The 16,120-nt window shown below is 40.4% G+C and overlaps 1 protein-coding gene across 1 annotated transcript in view; it reads left to right on the forward strand.

The window, feature by feature from the left end:
• The window catches only part of tafa3a (TAFA chemokine like family member 3a), an 83,466-nt gene that overhangs the window by 52,215 nt on the left and 15,131 nt on the right, over nucleotides 1-16,120 (forward strand). Inside the window, exon 2 of the mRNA XM_029432028.1 lies at nucleotides 532-644. Coding sequence (XP_029287888.1) covers nucleotides 533-644 — 112 coding nt within the window. The 5' untranslated portion in view covers nucleotide 532. The remainder of the gene's footprint in view (nucleotides 1-531; nucleotides 645-16,120) is intronic.

Here is a 16,120-nt window from a genome sequence, read left to right on the forward strand (position 1 = left end):
TTGATTTGGGTTGGAGACGGATACTGTATCTTACCTGACAGGCTTACCTCTGGTAACATTATACTTTCTAAACCCCAGAAAACTAAAACAAAACATAAATAAATAAACAATATCACTCCAACTGGTTGCTGAAAGTTTATCGGCACAACATATACAGTACTGGGCTCGAAAGCACCTTTTATAGAAGCAGCACTTTGCTGTGATTGCGTGTGATTGGGACTCAATTCATGTATTGTTATTGTAATCATTTATATTTCCTGGCAGTATGTAGCCACATCTTGTGCTCCATGGAACCCTATGGTGTGTGGCCCTCAGCAGGCTTAACCTCAACCCAGTAAAGGCGTCAAGTTAAAAGCTCTGTAGAACCAAGCTTTGTAATGTCAGGAGTTACTATAATTGACCACCTCTGACTGCCAAGCTGAAGCTTTGGGAGCTCGTTGGCATGAACCCAAGTGAGCCAGCCGGCTGATTGTTCGTTTGATGCAAATATGGCTGACCGCTGATTATTTTTGTCTTCTTTTTTTTTTCCAGAATGCGGGAGGGCGACCTACAGAGCATGTGCAGAAGGGCTCTGCTGCTGACCGTCTGTATGGTGTCTCTGTGGGGACAAATGACCAGCGCATCGTCACACAGAAGCCACATAGGTACAACTCTGCGTGTGTTCCTCTTTGTTACTGTTCCCGGGCATCTTGCCCAGACCAAGCAAAGTCTGCTACTACTGGCTGCTGCTAACAGCTTGACTGGAGAACGCAGAGGATTAAGGAAAAGCACTGGTGTTATTTTATTCATTCTTATTGTCTCATTTACAGCCATTGCCCATAAAAAGTCTAAAAAGAAAGACAATATATTCAGCAGGAAGGCATGATCATCAGACTGTGGAAAATACACCAGCAGGGTAGATATTACATGCAGGAACAAACAAATATTATTATACACTGGCATTATCCTTTAAGTGTCTTGCTGAATAGACTTTATTGACTTTAAATTGTTGAGGGAAGAAAAAGCATTACTCATTTATTGTCCCTGTATACCTACATTTTCCCAGGGATTTAAAACCACCCAGTCTTCAGCTACGTATTTGGATTCATTAAACCGACTCTTTCTGTTCCTATTTACTGCTTTTAGAGAAGGATTTATAAAACATTCTGGGAAAGAGCTCCTAAAAATAGAATTGTGTTTTTTTTTTTAACAGCCTTTTTTGTTATTTTTTACCCTGAACAATAAATCCTCACAATAAGACTGTAAGATGCATCATAACAAATATGATACAGCTGATATTGTATCAGTAAGTCATAACACACTTGTGGGGTGATTCAGATGGATTACAGTTCACTCAATGACTGCATCCTGAATAAACAATCACATCAATTCTTTACAGTCCAGTTCAGTCTCATGTGTGTGGACCACAGTTCACCTCACTGACTCTTTCAAAAGAAACTGAGATAATGAGCCGAGCTTTCTTGGTTTCTTTGCTCACCAGCGAAGCACAGATTTACTGTAAGGTTGCATTTAGTGCAGTCATGCGATCTCAAGCATCACATTGAAAGAAGTAATACCAGTACAGTAAGTGTGTGCATGCATCTGTGTGTGTGTGTTAGTGTGTGTTAGTGTGTGGCAGGAGACAAGACCTTTCAAAGTGATTTCCTTTAATGGAGAGATGGCCTGATCCCTGGGCGTATCGGTAGAAACTGTGACCACACATTGAAATAATGAGCCTTATTCTACTGGAGGACAAATGGCACACAATGGCTGGAGGCAAACAGCTCCATGTTTGCTGAAAACAACAACATGACCAGTAAAAGACTTTGATAGGACATCAAAATCCAGAGCTCTGACAGGGTCGACTGCAAAGGGAAGGGATGCACATTATACGAAACTAAATGCATCATAGCATGTGACGTGTCGAGGTGTTCATCAAATCAGGACGAAGGCAGAAGAAAAAAACCTGTGACGGCAGAAATAACTCTCTGTCAGCTTATTTTTTTACTTCATCAGCTGCTGAATAATTTTACCATTTAATAGCTTCATTTCAGATTCACCTGTGGAGACTCTATAGGACATGGGAGGATTTTATGAATGTGGGGTAGGGTATGTGTTATATGTTATTATTGCTTTTTATTTTTTAATGATTGGCCTAAGAATCCACACTACTACTGTTATTACTGTAAAAGTATCCATGTTATACTGATAACATCTTCACATACTCAATAAATAAATGGACTTTACTGTTCTGTACTTACAAGAAGATAGTCCGATACATGTGCTCAGAGACATCGACTGTCGAGAGACAAGGGGGTCAACGCGTTCTGGATGGAGGTCATTTATGGGGGACCACGTGATTGCTTTTCACCTTCTCATGTGATAATGGAATCGATATTTATTGAATATATTTGATGATGGTATACTGATAGCAGGGTGGTAAATCCCACTTGTGTGACTGCCAACATGTTGGATAAACAATTTAATCTTCAGGCTTACATCGTTGTCTCTTTGGTTTTGCATTTGTCCAGCTCTTGTGGTTTGTGCGGTTATTCCTGTGATTTATTAGGAGGGAAAGAGGGGGCTTGGCCCCGTTCTCCCCGGGCTGCACTGACACTTAGGTAATCACGCAGCCTGTCCCTGAGCTACGGAGGTCAAGTCAAGGTGGGCCCAGTAAACAAACCTCTTTAGCCCTTCTGCTTATTGAGGTGGGGGCTTCGCCAAAGCAATTGAACCTTTCACTATAGCCTGACTGCAGCATGCTGAGCTTACAGCGAGCACACATAACCCCTGTAGTAAGACCACTGCATCCCCCAGAGCACCATCTGCATTCATTAGCTAGTCATGAAAGAGTGGAGAGGGAGAAGAAGGGTGAGAGGAGAGTGGTCTGGAGAGAGGTCTGGAGAGAGAGCGAGCGTGATAACAAGTACCCTTCGGCTGTGCAATTTGTTTTGGACCTGTCGATAGGATTTAGACCGATGATGTGACCAGGTCATATAGCAGCCTCATTACTCAGCTATTTAGGTACTTGGATACTTTTTTTCCTCAACAGTATCTCACTCTGTCTCATTTAAAAAACAGTAATCAGGCTCTCTGTGGTTAGTTGGTCAGTGTCGGCGAGGGCAAACGCTCAAATGTGGTAGAGAAGAAAACACATTTCTCGCTGAGGCTTTGTGAATGCAACGTGGCAGCAGCTCCCTCTTTTGAGATAAAAACGCTGTAAGCTGCGCCGCTTACAGGTCGTAAACTCTGTTACATTTTTAAATATTAGGCATTAAGCCACACGGGTCATGGATAGCTCCACAAATTGGAATCAGAATGTCTTTGGAGCTCAGGTTTACGTTGGGTTTAAATCAAGGTCTTGTTCTATATTCACATGCACACAAGGGGCCGTGCTGCCTTATTAATAAGATGAAAATGTGCACTGCCGCTCATTTGAATTCTGTGGAATATTTCCATATTTGCTTATGGTAGAGACTTTCTAAAAACTGTGTGATGCACTCTAATGGCTCATTCTCAAGCTCATTTTCATGCTTCAGGGGACTTTTTTTGGTATTCTATGCAAATTGGCTTGAACTTTTTCAGTGTTTCATATTAGGAACAAACTCATTCTCCGGAATTAATGGCAGAATCCAACATATATACGTTTTACTATTTTTTGCCTTACATAAACTTTTTTTTCTCTCTCCCCACTGTCACAGTAAGAGAAGATTTTGGAGAAGATATATTAAGATCTGCCACATAAAAATTGTAAATTCAATATGCTTACTAGATACATTAGAATTGTTTCCCCATGGCAGCCTGAAGGGGAAAAACCTCTTTGAGAGCTTGTCATGCTTGATAGATCTTGATGAAAACCAGGAAGCAGCAGAGTTTTTTGTTTTTGTGTGTTTCAAGGTTTAGTTTTAGATATTCTAAATAATATAACTTGTGACAGTCCAACTTCGGATAGCTCTAGGGCGGATTTCATCATTGTGTTTTGAACAATAGAGCAGTAAAGAAATACTGCATGGTATTTCATTTCATTTTTATTCTTAACCAATTTTTGCTTTCCTCAAAATTAACGTTTTCTATGGAGCTTCAAAACTGACAAATTGTAGTAAAGCATTACCACACAAGTCCATATGCCTGAGTTCAACAAGCATCAGGACACTTAGTCACCAGGAGGACGACAAGGACCAACGGGGGAGGGGACATAAAACATCAGATAAATGAAGCCTGACTGTTTAGTGGCTGCTCCACATGTGTCAGTGCCTGATTGGTCACCAACACAAATTAAGGCAAAACATTTCAGATGGAGAAACATTTTGATCCCAGCCAACTGCACCCACACTTTTCTACCTCATTATTTCTCATCAGGAGCGTCAGTACATGGGGTTCCTCAGGTTTACTGGCCTGTTATGAATCCTGTAACGCAGTATATCTCTGTTCTTATGTGGTGGCTTACATCCACACAGCAGGTCAGCGTCAAACCCTTGCCCAGGGGTACCATGACATTATACCAAGCGGCCGAGCAGGTCACCCCCGCCCAGGGGACGTGTGGAGGATGCGGCAACGGAGCATTCGTCCTGACATTTGGAGAGCAGGTGGACGACACAATGGTAGACAGAGATAGCGAGTAGAGGGAGATTGAGATTGAGATGGAGATGTGGGGCTGTTTGAGATGCACTGTGGGGATGACAGGGGTCAGCTCGCCCCATCTCCCGGTGGCAGCTACCGAGATTAGAAAACCATCAAACGTCCTCTGCTATACGCATCTGAATGGCAGCTGTATAGATGAGCCATGAGTGGCTGCGTGTGGCCTTGGTCGTATCCTCTGTGTGTGGTTGTGTAGCCGGCGGAGGGGAGCAGGCGGACGGTATATGTGCTGGGAGAATGTCAATAGATTTATTCACATGCTTAAGTTAAAGTTCACTCCTGAGCTTGTTCTTTTTATCACGTGGGTAATGTTATGTTTTGGGGAAAGTCATTTTATACATCTGCTGAGTTTAAAGGGAACATCTGGTTCATATACAACATAAATCCTATTTCTGCTCAGATGTTTGTTTTAGTAAAGACAAACATTGAGAGTAGCAGCGTCAGATATACACATGTATGTCGCTATAGCTCCAACACTAGCCCCTTGATGGGTATTGATAGATCAGGTAATCATTAAATATGTTACAGTTTAAAATCTTAAAATCAGTGCATATAATAATCAACCATCTATGACAAACAGACAAAAGTAACAAAAAAGTCTTGCTAATCTAATATATATATATATATAATTGTTTTGCTTACACAACATCCACATACTTTGCAGTTGGAACTCACTACATACTCATTCTTATGTCGTACTGTGATTATATTAATTGTATGTTAGTATGTGGTTTCCAGCAGAGAAAAGTTCATTACTCTTTATGTGTACATATACAGTTTATTTTGCTAAATTAGGGATTATTACCAACGTTTTCCTCCCAAACAGAAATAGGCCAATAATAATAATAATAATAATAATAATAATAATAATAATAATAATAATAATAATAATAATAAATTGAATTTATATAGCGCTTTTCAAGACCTCAAAGCTGCTTTACAAGAGTAGGGGAAGTGGGGGAGGGTATATATAAATATACATTTAATCAAATCATCATTTGTCGTACATCTGGCAGAGAATGACTTGTTTCAATGCTCTGGATAAACTGTTGTCTCATTTATAACCTCTTATTGATCACAATGTCGTCCAAGGCGCAACTTGTAATAAACCAAATGTGCACTTAATCTCCGTACTCTGCCAGCGTTGAGGTCTATTCACCTCGGATCAGAGTTTTCTAGCAGACAGCGAGCGGGACAACAGTTTAACGTATATTCTGTCTTTGTGTTTCATTGTCGCAGATAGGAGGAACCATACTGTGTCAGAATCAGATACGCCAACAGTCTTCTATCTCCATTTCCCCTCTAATTACAGCTTAAATGTAAACCCATTATCCCTCGCCACATTATGAGTTACCTCTAGCTGTTCTGAAACCCAAAGAAATGGGGATTTTTGGATTTTGATAGAAATCGAAGGAAAGCCTGGCGATAACGATTAGAGCTGATGAATGCAATTAGTGGAGAATTGCTAACAGCATGGCGGTAATTGGGTCTTACAAACTAAAAGCCTGCCCTTACCCAGCAATTAGATCAACCTCCTTTAAAGTTAGTCAATTGTATTGCTGTTAATGGGCTGTGCTTGGTTGAAGCTTAACAGGAGGAGGTGTAGTCCCTTCTCAAAGTGGCCACATCTCCATTCCTTGTTGGTGCTCTGTTAAAAACACTTTAATGTATTGAAGAATTTCTGATGCGATTTATTTTGTTGGTGATGGTGATTCCCTGCTCTACCGACTGTGTTATATGTGCTGTTTGATGCATGCTGCTGTTAACTTCACTTGATCTTAAAGAGGAAGGATGCCATTGTTCAGCTTTCAAACACATTCCTGTGCTCTGCTTGTGTTGCTAATAATAAAGGAAGGAGGGTAAAGCCGTACTCTTATACCTCTGATGTCGTCTCTTTTTATTGTTAATACTATGAATATATATTTCAGTACGTGTTGCCTTATGAGGATACAAAAACCACAAATCATTTGATTGACATATCTGCTGTACAGGCAGATAATTGCAATCAATAAGCTCATAGTCCATAGAAAGGTCATTCTTTGACATTTTCATATTTCCATATGCACTGTACAGTATATCTCACTCGGACAAGTGATCTGAGAACATGATGCATAAGATTAGAAATGATTAGTATGTTAAATGTCTCCCTCTAAGCTCACTATAGTAGCAGTGCATGATCAAAAGGTCACATTCTCTTTTTAAACGAAGATAACACTTTTCACATGATTTCTTTTTTTGTTGGTTAAGCAAGAGAAAACACAAGCGGTAACATTGACACCGGCGTGGCATAACATACTTATACATACGAGCATTACAGCATCAAAGACTCAGAGGACAGGTCATAAGTGCAAGATGGGAGTTGATAATCATGAACTGGTTCGTGTGCCATTTGTTATGATTTTGATTTATTTAGAGAGGAAAGCATGTGTAAAGAATAACAAGGGGAAAATTAAATTGGAAAAATATATGATTGCCCAAAAACAAATAACAAAAGTAACATCAACGAGGAAACACTGAACTTGATCAAATATTGATTCACAGAAAGGCTGGATAATAATGTGGTGCTGAGGCATGAGCATGTTTTGTGCTTGAATCCCAATTTATTTATTTATTTTTCTTCATCCTCCCAATTTTTGTCAATGAATTAGTAGCGGCATGTTTACCAGCATGGATTCGCAGATTACACATTTGTCTGACGTCTGCTTTCATAGAATATTTCAAGCTCACACATAATAAATGAGCCGCCGTGGGCTATAAGAATAGTACATGTAAATGCTGAAGTTGAGTTGTGTTACGCCAAATGCTCTACAAATAGTTTGTAGCTGAATGTTTTGTGGAGTGGCACAAACACAGTACATGCGTATAGAGTGTATCATAGAGATAAAGGAGCTTTAAAGGAGCAGGCAGGGATGTCTGAGTCATGTTGGAACAGAGAGCAGACAGGTGCAGCCGTACTCAGAGGAGCCTGAGACGTGTTAGTGCAGAGCCAGTCAGATGGAGGACAGAGAGAAGGCCAAGCAAAGAACATATATTTAAACTCATTTCATCTTTTTAGTTCACTAAACTAGTGCATCAAAGACCAACATTCAGCATGTTTATATAAAGCAGGTATCACAGAGGAAATGGCTCTGAACTGATGGTCTGGTAGTTTTAGGGGTTCACTCTTAACTTCAGTGCTTGACTCACAGACAGGCCTGAGCTGCACCCATCAAACATATTTGATATTTACAACCTGATGTCTGGACAGTTCCTGTGGTGTGTGGGGATTACAGACTTCAAAGAGCACCGCCCACCTGCTGAGTTTATAGTTAGCTCAGGCAGAAGAGTCATAAATAAAAGTTAGAAAGATGCAATAAATGTATCTCTTTATGGTGTGCTCCGAGTTACAAGATACAAAAGGTTGATTCATTATCCATCAGTCCTAACACGCCTTAAAGGTGCAAATGCGTCATGTCTGGCCACCTGCTCCAAAGAAAGAGGGGGCAGGGTCTCACCTCAGCTACTGGATGCTGAATCTAAATCTGCAGTCATCCGTTATCATTTATCTACAGACTATAATATAAATATATTGTCTTGAGTGATTGTAATATTATGCTACATGTACGTATCCTTGAGGTGTTGAATGTTTTTCAAATGGAGCTGCTGTGATGCAAGAGAAATGTCAGACTTGATCTGACAATAACACATCATCATCATCTCAGCGTTCAACAACGTACACCAGCGTATTGCCAATATTCCGTATACACCGCCATAGTTTCCGCCATACGGCGAAGGAATACGCTAGGAATGCGTTATGCATCTGTTGGGAATTCGTCGAATACGTTGGCCATTCGCTCAGATACGTTTTGTATAAGTGCGTGATACGCTATCAATAGGCTCTGTATGCGTTCATATACCGTTGTATATGCTCATTTCATATGCGCCAGCAGACGTGTCTGCCCTACGGCACTGAGTGACAGGGTCTCTTCACGTGTAGCGTCTAGTTAACGTTATAGCTTGCTTAGCTCAGTTTTAGCAGGACCATAGTAGCAAGAAAACAGCCACATCAAAACCACATGTGGACGCCATTTTGAATTTTCTCTTGTGCGGTTCCATAAATTGCACCAAAGATACGTTTAGCTGCAACTTTAGATGAATCTTTGTGTTGCATGTACCACTAGCCATATTGGCCGTGTTCGTTTTGATAGTTTGTTTATAGGATTAAACGGCAAAGTGGCAGAAACTAGAAAACTCATATCTTAGTTTCGTCCAGCAGCGCCGGGAGACATGCCCTTCAGTTAGCCTCGTAGTCAGCCGGTAACTCTGAACACACTGACTTGATGCATTCACATATTCTTACATTCATTGTGACTTGCACTTTCTGAGGAGTACCATTATCTCTGGTATCCATTAAATGCCCACTTAAAATTCATAAAGAAATAAAAAATCCCCCAACACTTGCCTGAGAATCATCACGTGTTTACCTTCTCTTCAGTATCACGTGATGATTGTATATTGCAAACAGGAACTGCTAATAGCTAATTCAGCATACTTTTAATAGTGCTAAATGTAAGTAATTACAGCCAAAGAAAAAAAAGATGTAGCCTACAGCGTAACTCACTGCATCAACATTATGCTTTCTGTTAACATCCCCAAACACATTATGGGAACAGTTGTTGGGGGGCACAGTTGTCTTGAGTTTGTCTGAAGGGGGCCCACAATGTCTTTGAAAACCCCTGATTTAGATAAATAAATCTTGCTGTGAGATGATAAATTGAAATGTAGCTTTAGGTTTTTGTTTTTTCCTCTCAGCGCTGGTTGTTGTAGCGCTGTCGTCATTAAGACCTGTGAAGGCTTTCCAACAGCTCGACATCTGTCTCTAAAATGGCATTTAGTATTATTTCAAGATGTCTGACAACATGTCGGGAAAGTTTAATTTCCTCTCTAAACGCTAATTCCTTGTACTTACTATTACAGATTTGTAGCCTCAAATCGTAAATATAATCCATTTGCCTTAACAACTGTCCCCTGAAACCTCTTTTCTAGGCAGTTTGATAATATAAATCCTAACAGACATTTATGAGTGCTCATTTGTAGTCAGGCAATGTTGAAAAGGAAGTCGAAGAGAAACTCGTCAGCTGTTCAGCCTTGGGTAGTTTCCTTTTTTCCTTTTAAAGTAATGCTACGCTATGGCCTGGTAGTTATTCACTAGAGGCTGGATACCGACTGAATAAAGTGAAATATAAGCTTCTAAAATGCAGTCTATCAATTGCTTGCCTCCATCTTCCTGCTGCGCTCCATGACTTTTTGCCTTCTGGCTCACATCTCCTCAGGAATGAAGTGCATTGCCGAGTGTCCACATCGCACCATAAAAACAGCAACCGAGGCTGAGCATCAAGTTTATGTGAATGGACTGGAGCATAAAATGTAATGGGTGGAACCATTGGAGTTCTCCTCAAATGGCTTTTTTAAAAGGTTTGTCGACATATTTTTCAGGAAGATGGTCTATTAAAAAAAGGAACATTTATATTGAGCTGTCAGTGGGTGGACAGGTCAGATGCCCTTTAATAGTGTCCTTAGGCGGCGCGCAATTCAGATGGGATCAGTGCCGATTGGCTGCCTCGCCACTAACGAGATATTGTTTTCCAGGGCGAGGTTTGATTTAGAGCAACTGGTTAAATATACCCCTCAGTTAGCAGCATTGTTAATGTAATACCATGTCATTCTGATTTAGAGGACTATTATTACTGATCCTCGGCGATGAGTCATTTGAAGCAAACCGCCCTTCTTATTCTCAGACTGTGCTTGTTGCTCCACTGTTAAAGCAGCCTGTCGTCTCCTCCGTCTAATGAAGACGTATTCGCCCGCGGTTCAGATAACTGTGGCTCTGTCATTGTTACAGAAATGTACAGTTTAACTGGAGACCCTCATCCACTTCTAGTTGAATCAATGCTTCGTATTTCATGACGCTGTGTCTGTCATTCAGCTCTGAAAGGCATCAGTGGAATCTGCTCAAGATGAAAAAACATGGGAATCCAGTTGGAGAGCAGAGACGGCAGCCGTTTAGAGAAGACATGACATCTGCTTGACAGCTAACCAGCATGTGTGCATGTCAGATGAGAGACCAGAGACAGGAGAAGAGGATCTCTGGCTTCTCTTTTATCTGCCTCTGTGGAGACCAACACATGGTGAAGCGGGGCATGGAGCGCTTTTGAAAGAATCCCCTTTCAGACGTGCTATAATATTTGTGTTGTATAGGTTACTGTAAACTATGGATCTAAATGATAAAACAAAGCAAAGTTAAGTTGCCCTTCACCTAAAATGAATGAAAGGAAAACAACTTACTTAAAGGTCACACATCTTTAGGTCTATACTTGTATTTTAGGTTTTTACTAGAACATGTTTACACGATTTAATGTTCAAACAACACATCGTGTTTCTCATACTGTCTGAATATAACTGTATTCTCCCTCTGTCTGAAACACCTGTCTCTTTAAGCCCCCCTCCCTGAAAAAAGATTACCTCTCCAGATACCCACAAGTATGTGCACAAGCACGGAAAAAGTGTAATAAGGAAACGCTTTATAGAATATATCTGCAAAGTCTACTCCCACAATGCATTTTGGTTGTTCTCTCCGACAACATTTCATCATGTCAACCAAAGGGAAGGTATTTATTTATTTATATTTTGATCTTAGTTAGATATACTCACTGACTTTTTAAATATTTAGCCAAAATCCTGGAGGCGTGACAAACCATCTGTGTTATGTGTTATGCTTCGCCCACGTGTATAAGATGCAAACAAAATGGACCACAAAACATCTTTAGTCGAAAGACTCTTTGTATGTCTAATCTTCCAACCAGACCTCCTGGATTGGTAAAAACGTAAAACCAAGTGGCAATTATACTTCCACTGAAACATATTTGGCAAAGCAATTTAGGATAAATTAAATTGGTTTACGATAGGGACGGCCATGAGCACCACTCCTGCCACAAAGATTCCCCCTCAGCCATCTGTGACCTTTAGTCTTGTGTTTGTTCTAAAAAGAGAAAAGGACATTTTGGAAAAACAGCACAATATGTGCTTATGACTAATGTACTGTATCTCTAGTTCTGCCCATGCATTAATAATGCTGTGCTATAAAAGCAACATTACACATATAAATATTCAGTCTACTCTCAATGCAAATGTTCTTATTTGTCTGTCTTTCTTGATCATTGTTGCCATATGTTCCTGTCCTTCAAATACATTTTCAGTAGCACAGAAAACAAGTCAATAAAACATTTGACTAGAGAGCATAGTTAATAATTCTCCGTAGTTACATAACAACAAGTAATGACAACATGTAAGCCAAAGCAAGGCACTTCATCTAGTGGCGGTCCGTACAATCAAATGGTAATTAAAGCTACAAGTCAAAGCTTTAATTAGCAGCCTGTGTGGAGTACCTTCTAATATTTAAAGGATATTTCCAGATCTGTATGTAAAGTATATTTTGTGAAAGACAATCGTGGGAAACATGTGCCAGACTGTTTTTCATTCAAGTGCTTGCATTAGATCAGCAGAACAAATGTAGGAAAATGCCATTTATCGTTCTGTATCCTACGATGTTAAGATGAGAAGATGAAAAATTCACATACAGTGTGATTCGCTAAAAGTGCCAGAAAATCACATGTGATGAAATGAGAAAAAAACTATTATGGTTCTTTGATGGTGTGTCTGAACATCCCTTATTACATTTGCAGGGCTGTCTAGAGAATGAGTAAACGTGTCAAGACAACAGTCTTTTTGCAGAAGGCTCTGAGTCTGTGTATAAGTCTTTTTCTGCCTCTCTGCCGCTGCTGTCCCTGGATTTAATAACTTCACTCGCCTTTCACTTATAAGGCTGTATGACTCCTTGAGGGACTCCAATTGATCAGTCAGTGGTGAGCTCTAACATCTTGGCAGCAAGATGAATGGTACTGACATGGACTTCATCTAAACCGCTAAAGCATGCACTCTGTGAATGTGAGGGCCCACTCATCTCTTTCTATATTCCTTCTCTAAAGATCATCCTCAGTGAGTAAAAGATTAAAAAACAGAAGACAATCTGCCACCAGAAAGCAGACCTATGAGAATAAAGATCAAAGAGCAAGCGATACTCACACTTTAACACTTTATTTTAGTAATTGAAAGTAGTGCGATCTCACAAGCGTCGTGTTGCAGTTGGGTTACGTTCGGCTTGATTCTTGGTCCAGGTGCTCTCAGGAATAATAATCCCCTGAATATAATATGCACTGCAAGCACTCCCCTAACAGTAACTTAGAGTATTTGTCAACCTGGCTGTTATTCTTATATTTTTGTCCAATGTAATATAACATTCTAACCATCTCTCTTGCAGAGATCTGGGAAACTCTGCCAACAACTGTTGGTAGTGGAAAGTGGCTCACAATCCACAATCCTAATCCCCTAACCCTAACCCTACACTAAGAACTCAAGTAAAGGTCTCCGAACTTAAGGACAAAACAGTTTGTTTTGCATTATGTTCCTGATCTGGCGGGATAATATCGTTTGTTAATGCTGTTACAAAGTATCATTGCAAAAATGACTCATCTGACTATTTCATGGAACACCTCTATTGTTAAGGGTTGGTTCTCGGTTAAGGATAAACCAATGCTACCATATAGTAGGAGATGGAAATGCGAACTTCCTGTTCCAAAATCAGACCACCCACCCCAACCTCTTCAGCTTTTGACGTGCTTTAACTACGTTACCACTACCGTCTGACTTTGTGACCTATAAAAGTCTTAATTTGCACCAAAGTCTTTTTCTGGTGAGGTCTCAAATCATTTCAAACACTCGCCTTTGAGTTGAACAAAAGTCAACATAAAGTATTCCTCTGGAAATGCCTGTAACTGTTGTAGTGAACTGCAAAGTATATTGAATTAGCTATGACAGGTAGTTATGTCAGCTGACGTTAAGAAGCAAACAAGCAATAACTGATTCTTTTGCACACTTGGGGGCAGTGCACCAAGCTGTAAACACAACACTGACACTGTCACGTTATAAATTGTAATGGTGAACGTGTTAGCAAACAGTTGCGTATTTAAATATCCAGCAAATGCAACATCAGCATTCATTTCAAGTCTAGTCTCGGTCCACCTGGGATATATAAGTCTCACTCTACTTTTAGCTCTGTTTTTGGTCTCCACCAACTCCTGAGGGAAATATCTGGCTCTTTAGTTGCTAAATGCTCCACTATGTTCACCAGCTAGCTGCTAACTGTGTCTGTCTGGTGTTTGGTGCTGGTCAGGTAGCATACAGAGGGTGTATGGAAAAGCTTTAATACTAAATACTGCATTTTGTCCCTTAACATTGTTCTTTCCAGAGTCCCCATTTACCTTATCTCGACTATTTAGCAGTATAGATAAAAGTTACTTTGACCAATATTCATAGTGAACAGAAATATGAGAAACACGCAGCTTGAGAAATACTGGTTTCCCTTTCAAACTAACCTGCTGCTCCAGTCTCTCTCAGATGTGAGCTTACTTCTGGGGACTTACTGGGTCGGATTGTCAGCTCAGCAGGTTTACAGCTGGGTGGAAATGAGTCCATCTTTTCTGAATATGATAATCCCATTAAACGCTGGTGAGAGTTATCTTCGTGCTCCTCACCAGGCAAGAGGAATGAATGTTGCCACATTAACAGCTTTTTTATTGTGGCAGCAAACCATTTGAATTGTTTTACCGGGAATTATTTTTACTCCACACTCACATTTCCTTTTAATGAGTGTTTCGGCTGTATGAGACGAGCAGCTGCGGTGCTTGAGCATGACAGACACAGTTTTACCTGGAAAATATGCTGCAGTTATTTGTGCTCAGCATTTTTGAGTCATTCGAAATGGCTTTTCAGGATGATTTGAATCATTACTAATTCATAGGCTGTCTCCATTGTATGGCCTACAACCTTTTTTTTTTTTTATGGCGCTGCTGTCTCTGCGGCCTGGGCCTGTGGCCAGGATGTGACTCTGTTTTCAGTGTTTTGATCTGTCGCTGCATTTTGCCGACTGGAAAAGGCCGACTGGCAGCACGCTGCATGAGCCTGGATTGAAGCAGAAAGTACACGCTGTATATTTAGCTCTCCGCGCCTCTCTGGTGAAAGCCTATTGAAGTCGGACTTGTTGCTTCATGCCTCAGTGGAGAAGTTTGTTTACTGTCAGACAGATACGTCTGTTCGTGTCAACACAGTGGTCAAGAAATCACATTTGATTTGACGTTAACGTTTTTGGGCACTCAACTCTTCCTCTCATGATTGGTTACCAAAAGCTTTCGAGCGTTCTCGTTGGATCTCTTGGTGTTTAGATGAGCAGTGTTCTTGTTTAGTGTGTGTTGTATAAGTGACTGTAAATTGCTGTGTAAATGGTTTAATTAATAAAATGTAATTAAGTTCTTCCATAAGATCTTGGCTCCATGAGTGGAGCAACAGAACAAATCCTGTCTGTTATTCGCTGCTTATTGATTTCTCTGGTGGTTTCGTAGCACGGTCATTAAAAAAAGGAATCATATTTTGCCCTTATCAATGTTTCTCTGATGTCAGTGAATCAGCATCAGAGTGGTGTAGCTAACCATGAAATAGCCTTATCTGATTGTTTCCCTGTCTTAGGTTACGTAACAGGATGGATGGATGGATGGATGCATGGATGGATGGATGGATGGATGGATGGATAGATGGATGGATAGATGGATGGATGGATGGATGGATAGATGGATAGATGGATGGATGGATGGATGGATGGATGGATAGATGGATGGATGGATGGATGGATGGATAGATGGATAGATGGATGGATGGATGGATGGATGGATGGATAGATGGATGGATGGATGGATGGATGGATGGATGGATAGATGGATAGATGGATGGATGGATGGATGGATGGATGGATAGATGGATGGATGGATGGATGGATGGATGGATGAATACTTTATTGATCCTGAGGGGAGTTTAGGTATCCAGTAGCTTAAAAGACATATGACATTACACATCTGACCCCCCCCCCCCCTCCCGCCATTAAAAAGTAAGTTAAAATTAAGAGATAAAGGCTGTTATAAATACAAAGATACACTGCAACATTGAGCACTGTTTTTGGTTTGCTTCCCCCTGCCATCACCGAGAGGAGTTGTACAGTCTCATGGGGGACAAAAGAGTTCTCGAGCCCGTCTGTGGAGCAGGACAGGGACAGCAGTCTGCCATGTAATAATATCGTGCAAATAATCCAGCGCCTCTTAAATTCCTTTTCTTTCCATTCTTGCTTTGTCTCCCCAACGCCCCACACACAGATGAGTAATTCATTTTCCAAAAAAAGAGAGAAAATGCACAACAAAGAAATAATTATTTTTTGTAGCAGTGAAAATCTGATATCGTGGCAGCCCTAGAACAGATAACACGATGACATAGATTACAGTACCATAACAACACAATACAAAGTATTCATCAATGAGATTTTTATACTGTTGTAAAACCAAAATCATTTTTGTGGCGCTGAATT

The sequence above is a fragment of the Cottoperca gobio genome, chromosome 5, assembly GCF_900634415.1.
Source record: "Cottoperca gobio chromosome 5, fCotGob3.1, whole genome shotgun sequence".
Taxonomy (NCBI): domain Eukaryota; kingdom Metazoa; phylum Chordata; class Actinopteri; order Perciformes; family Bovichtidae; genus Cottoperca; species Cottoperca gobio.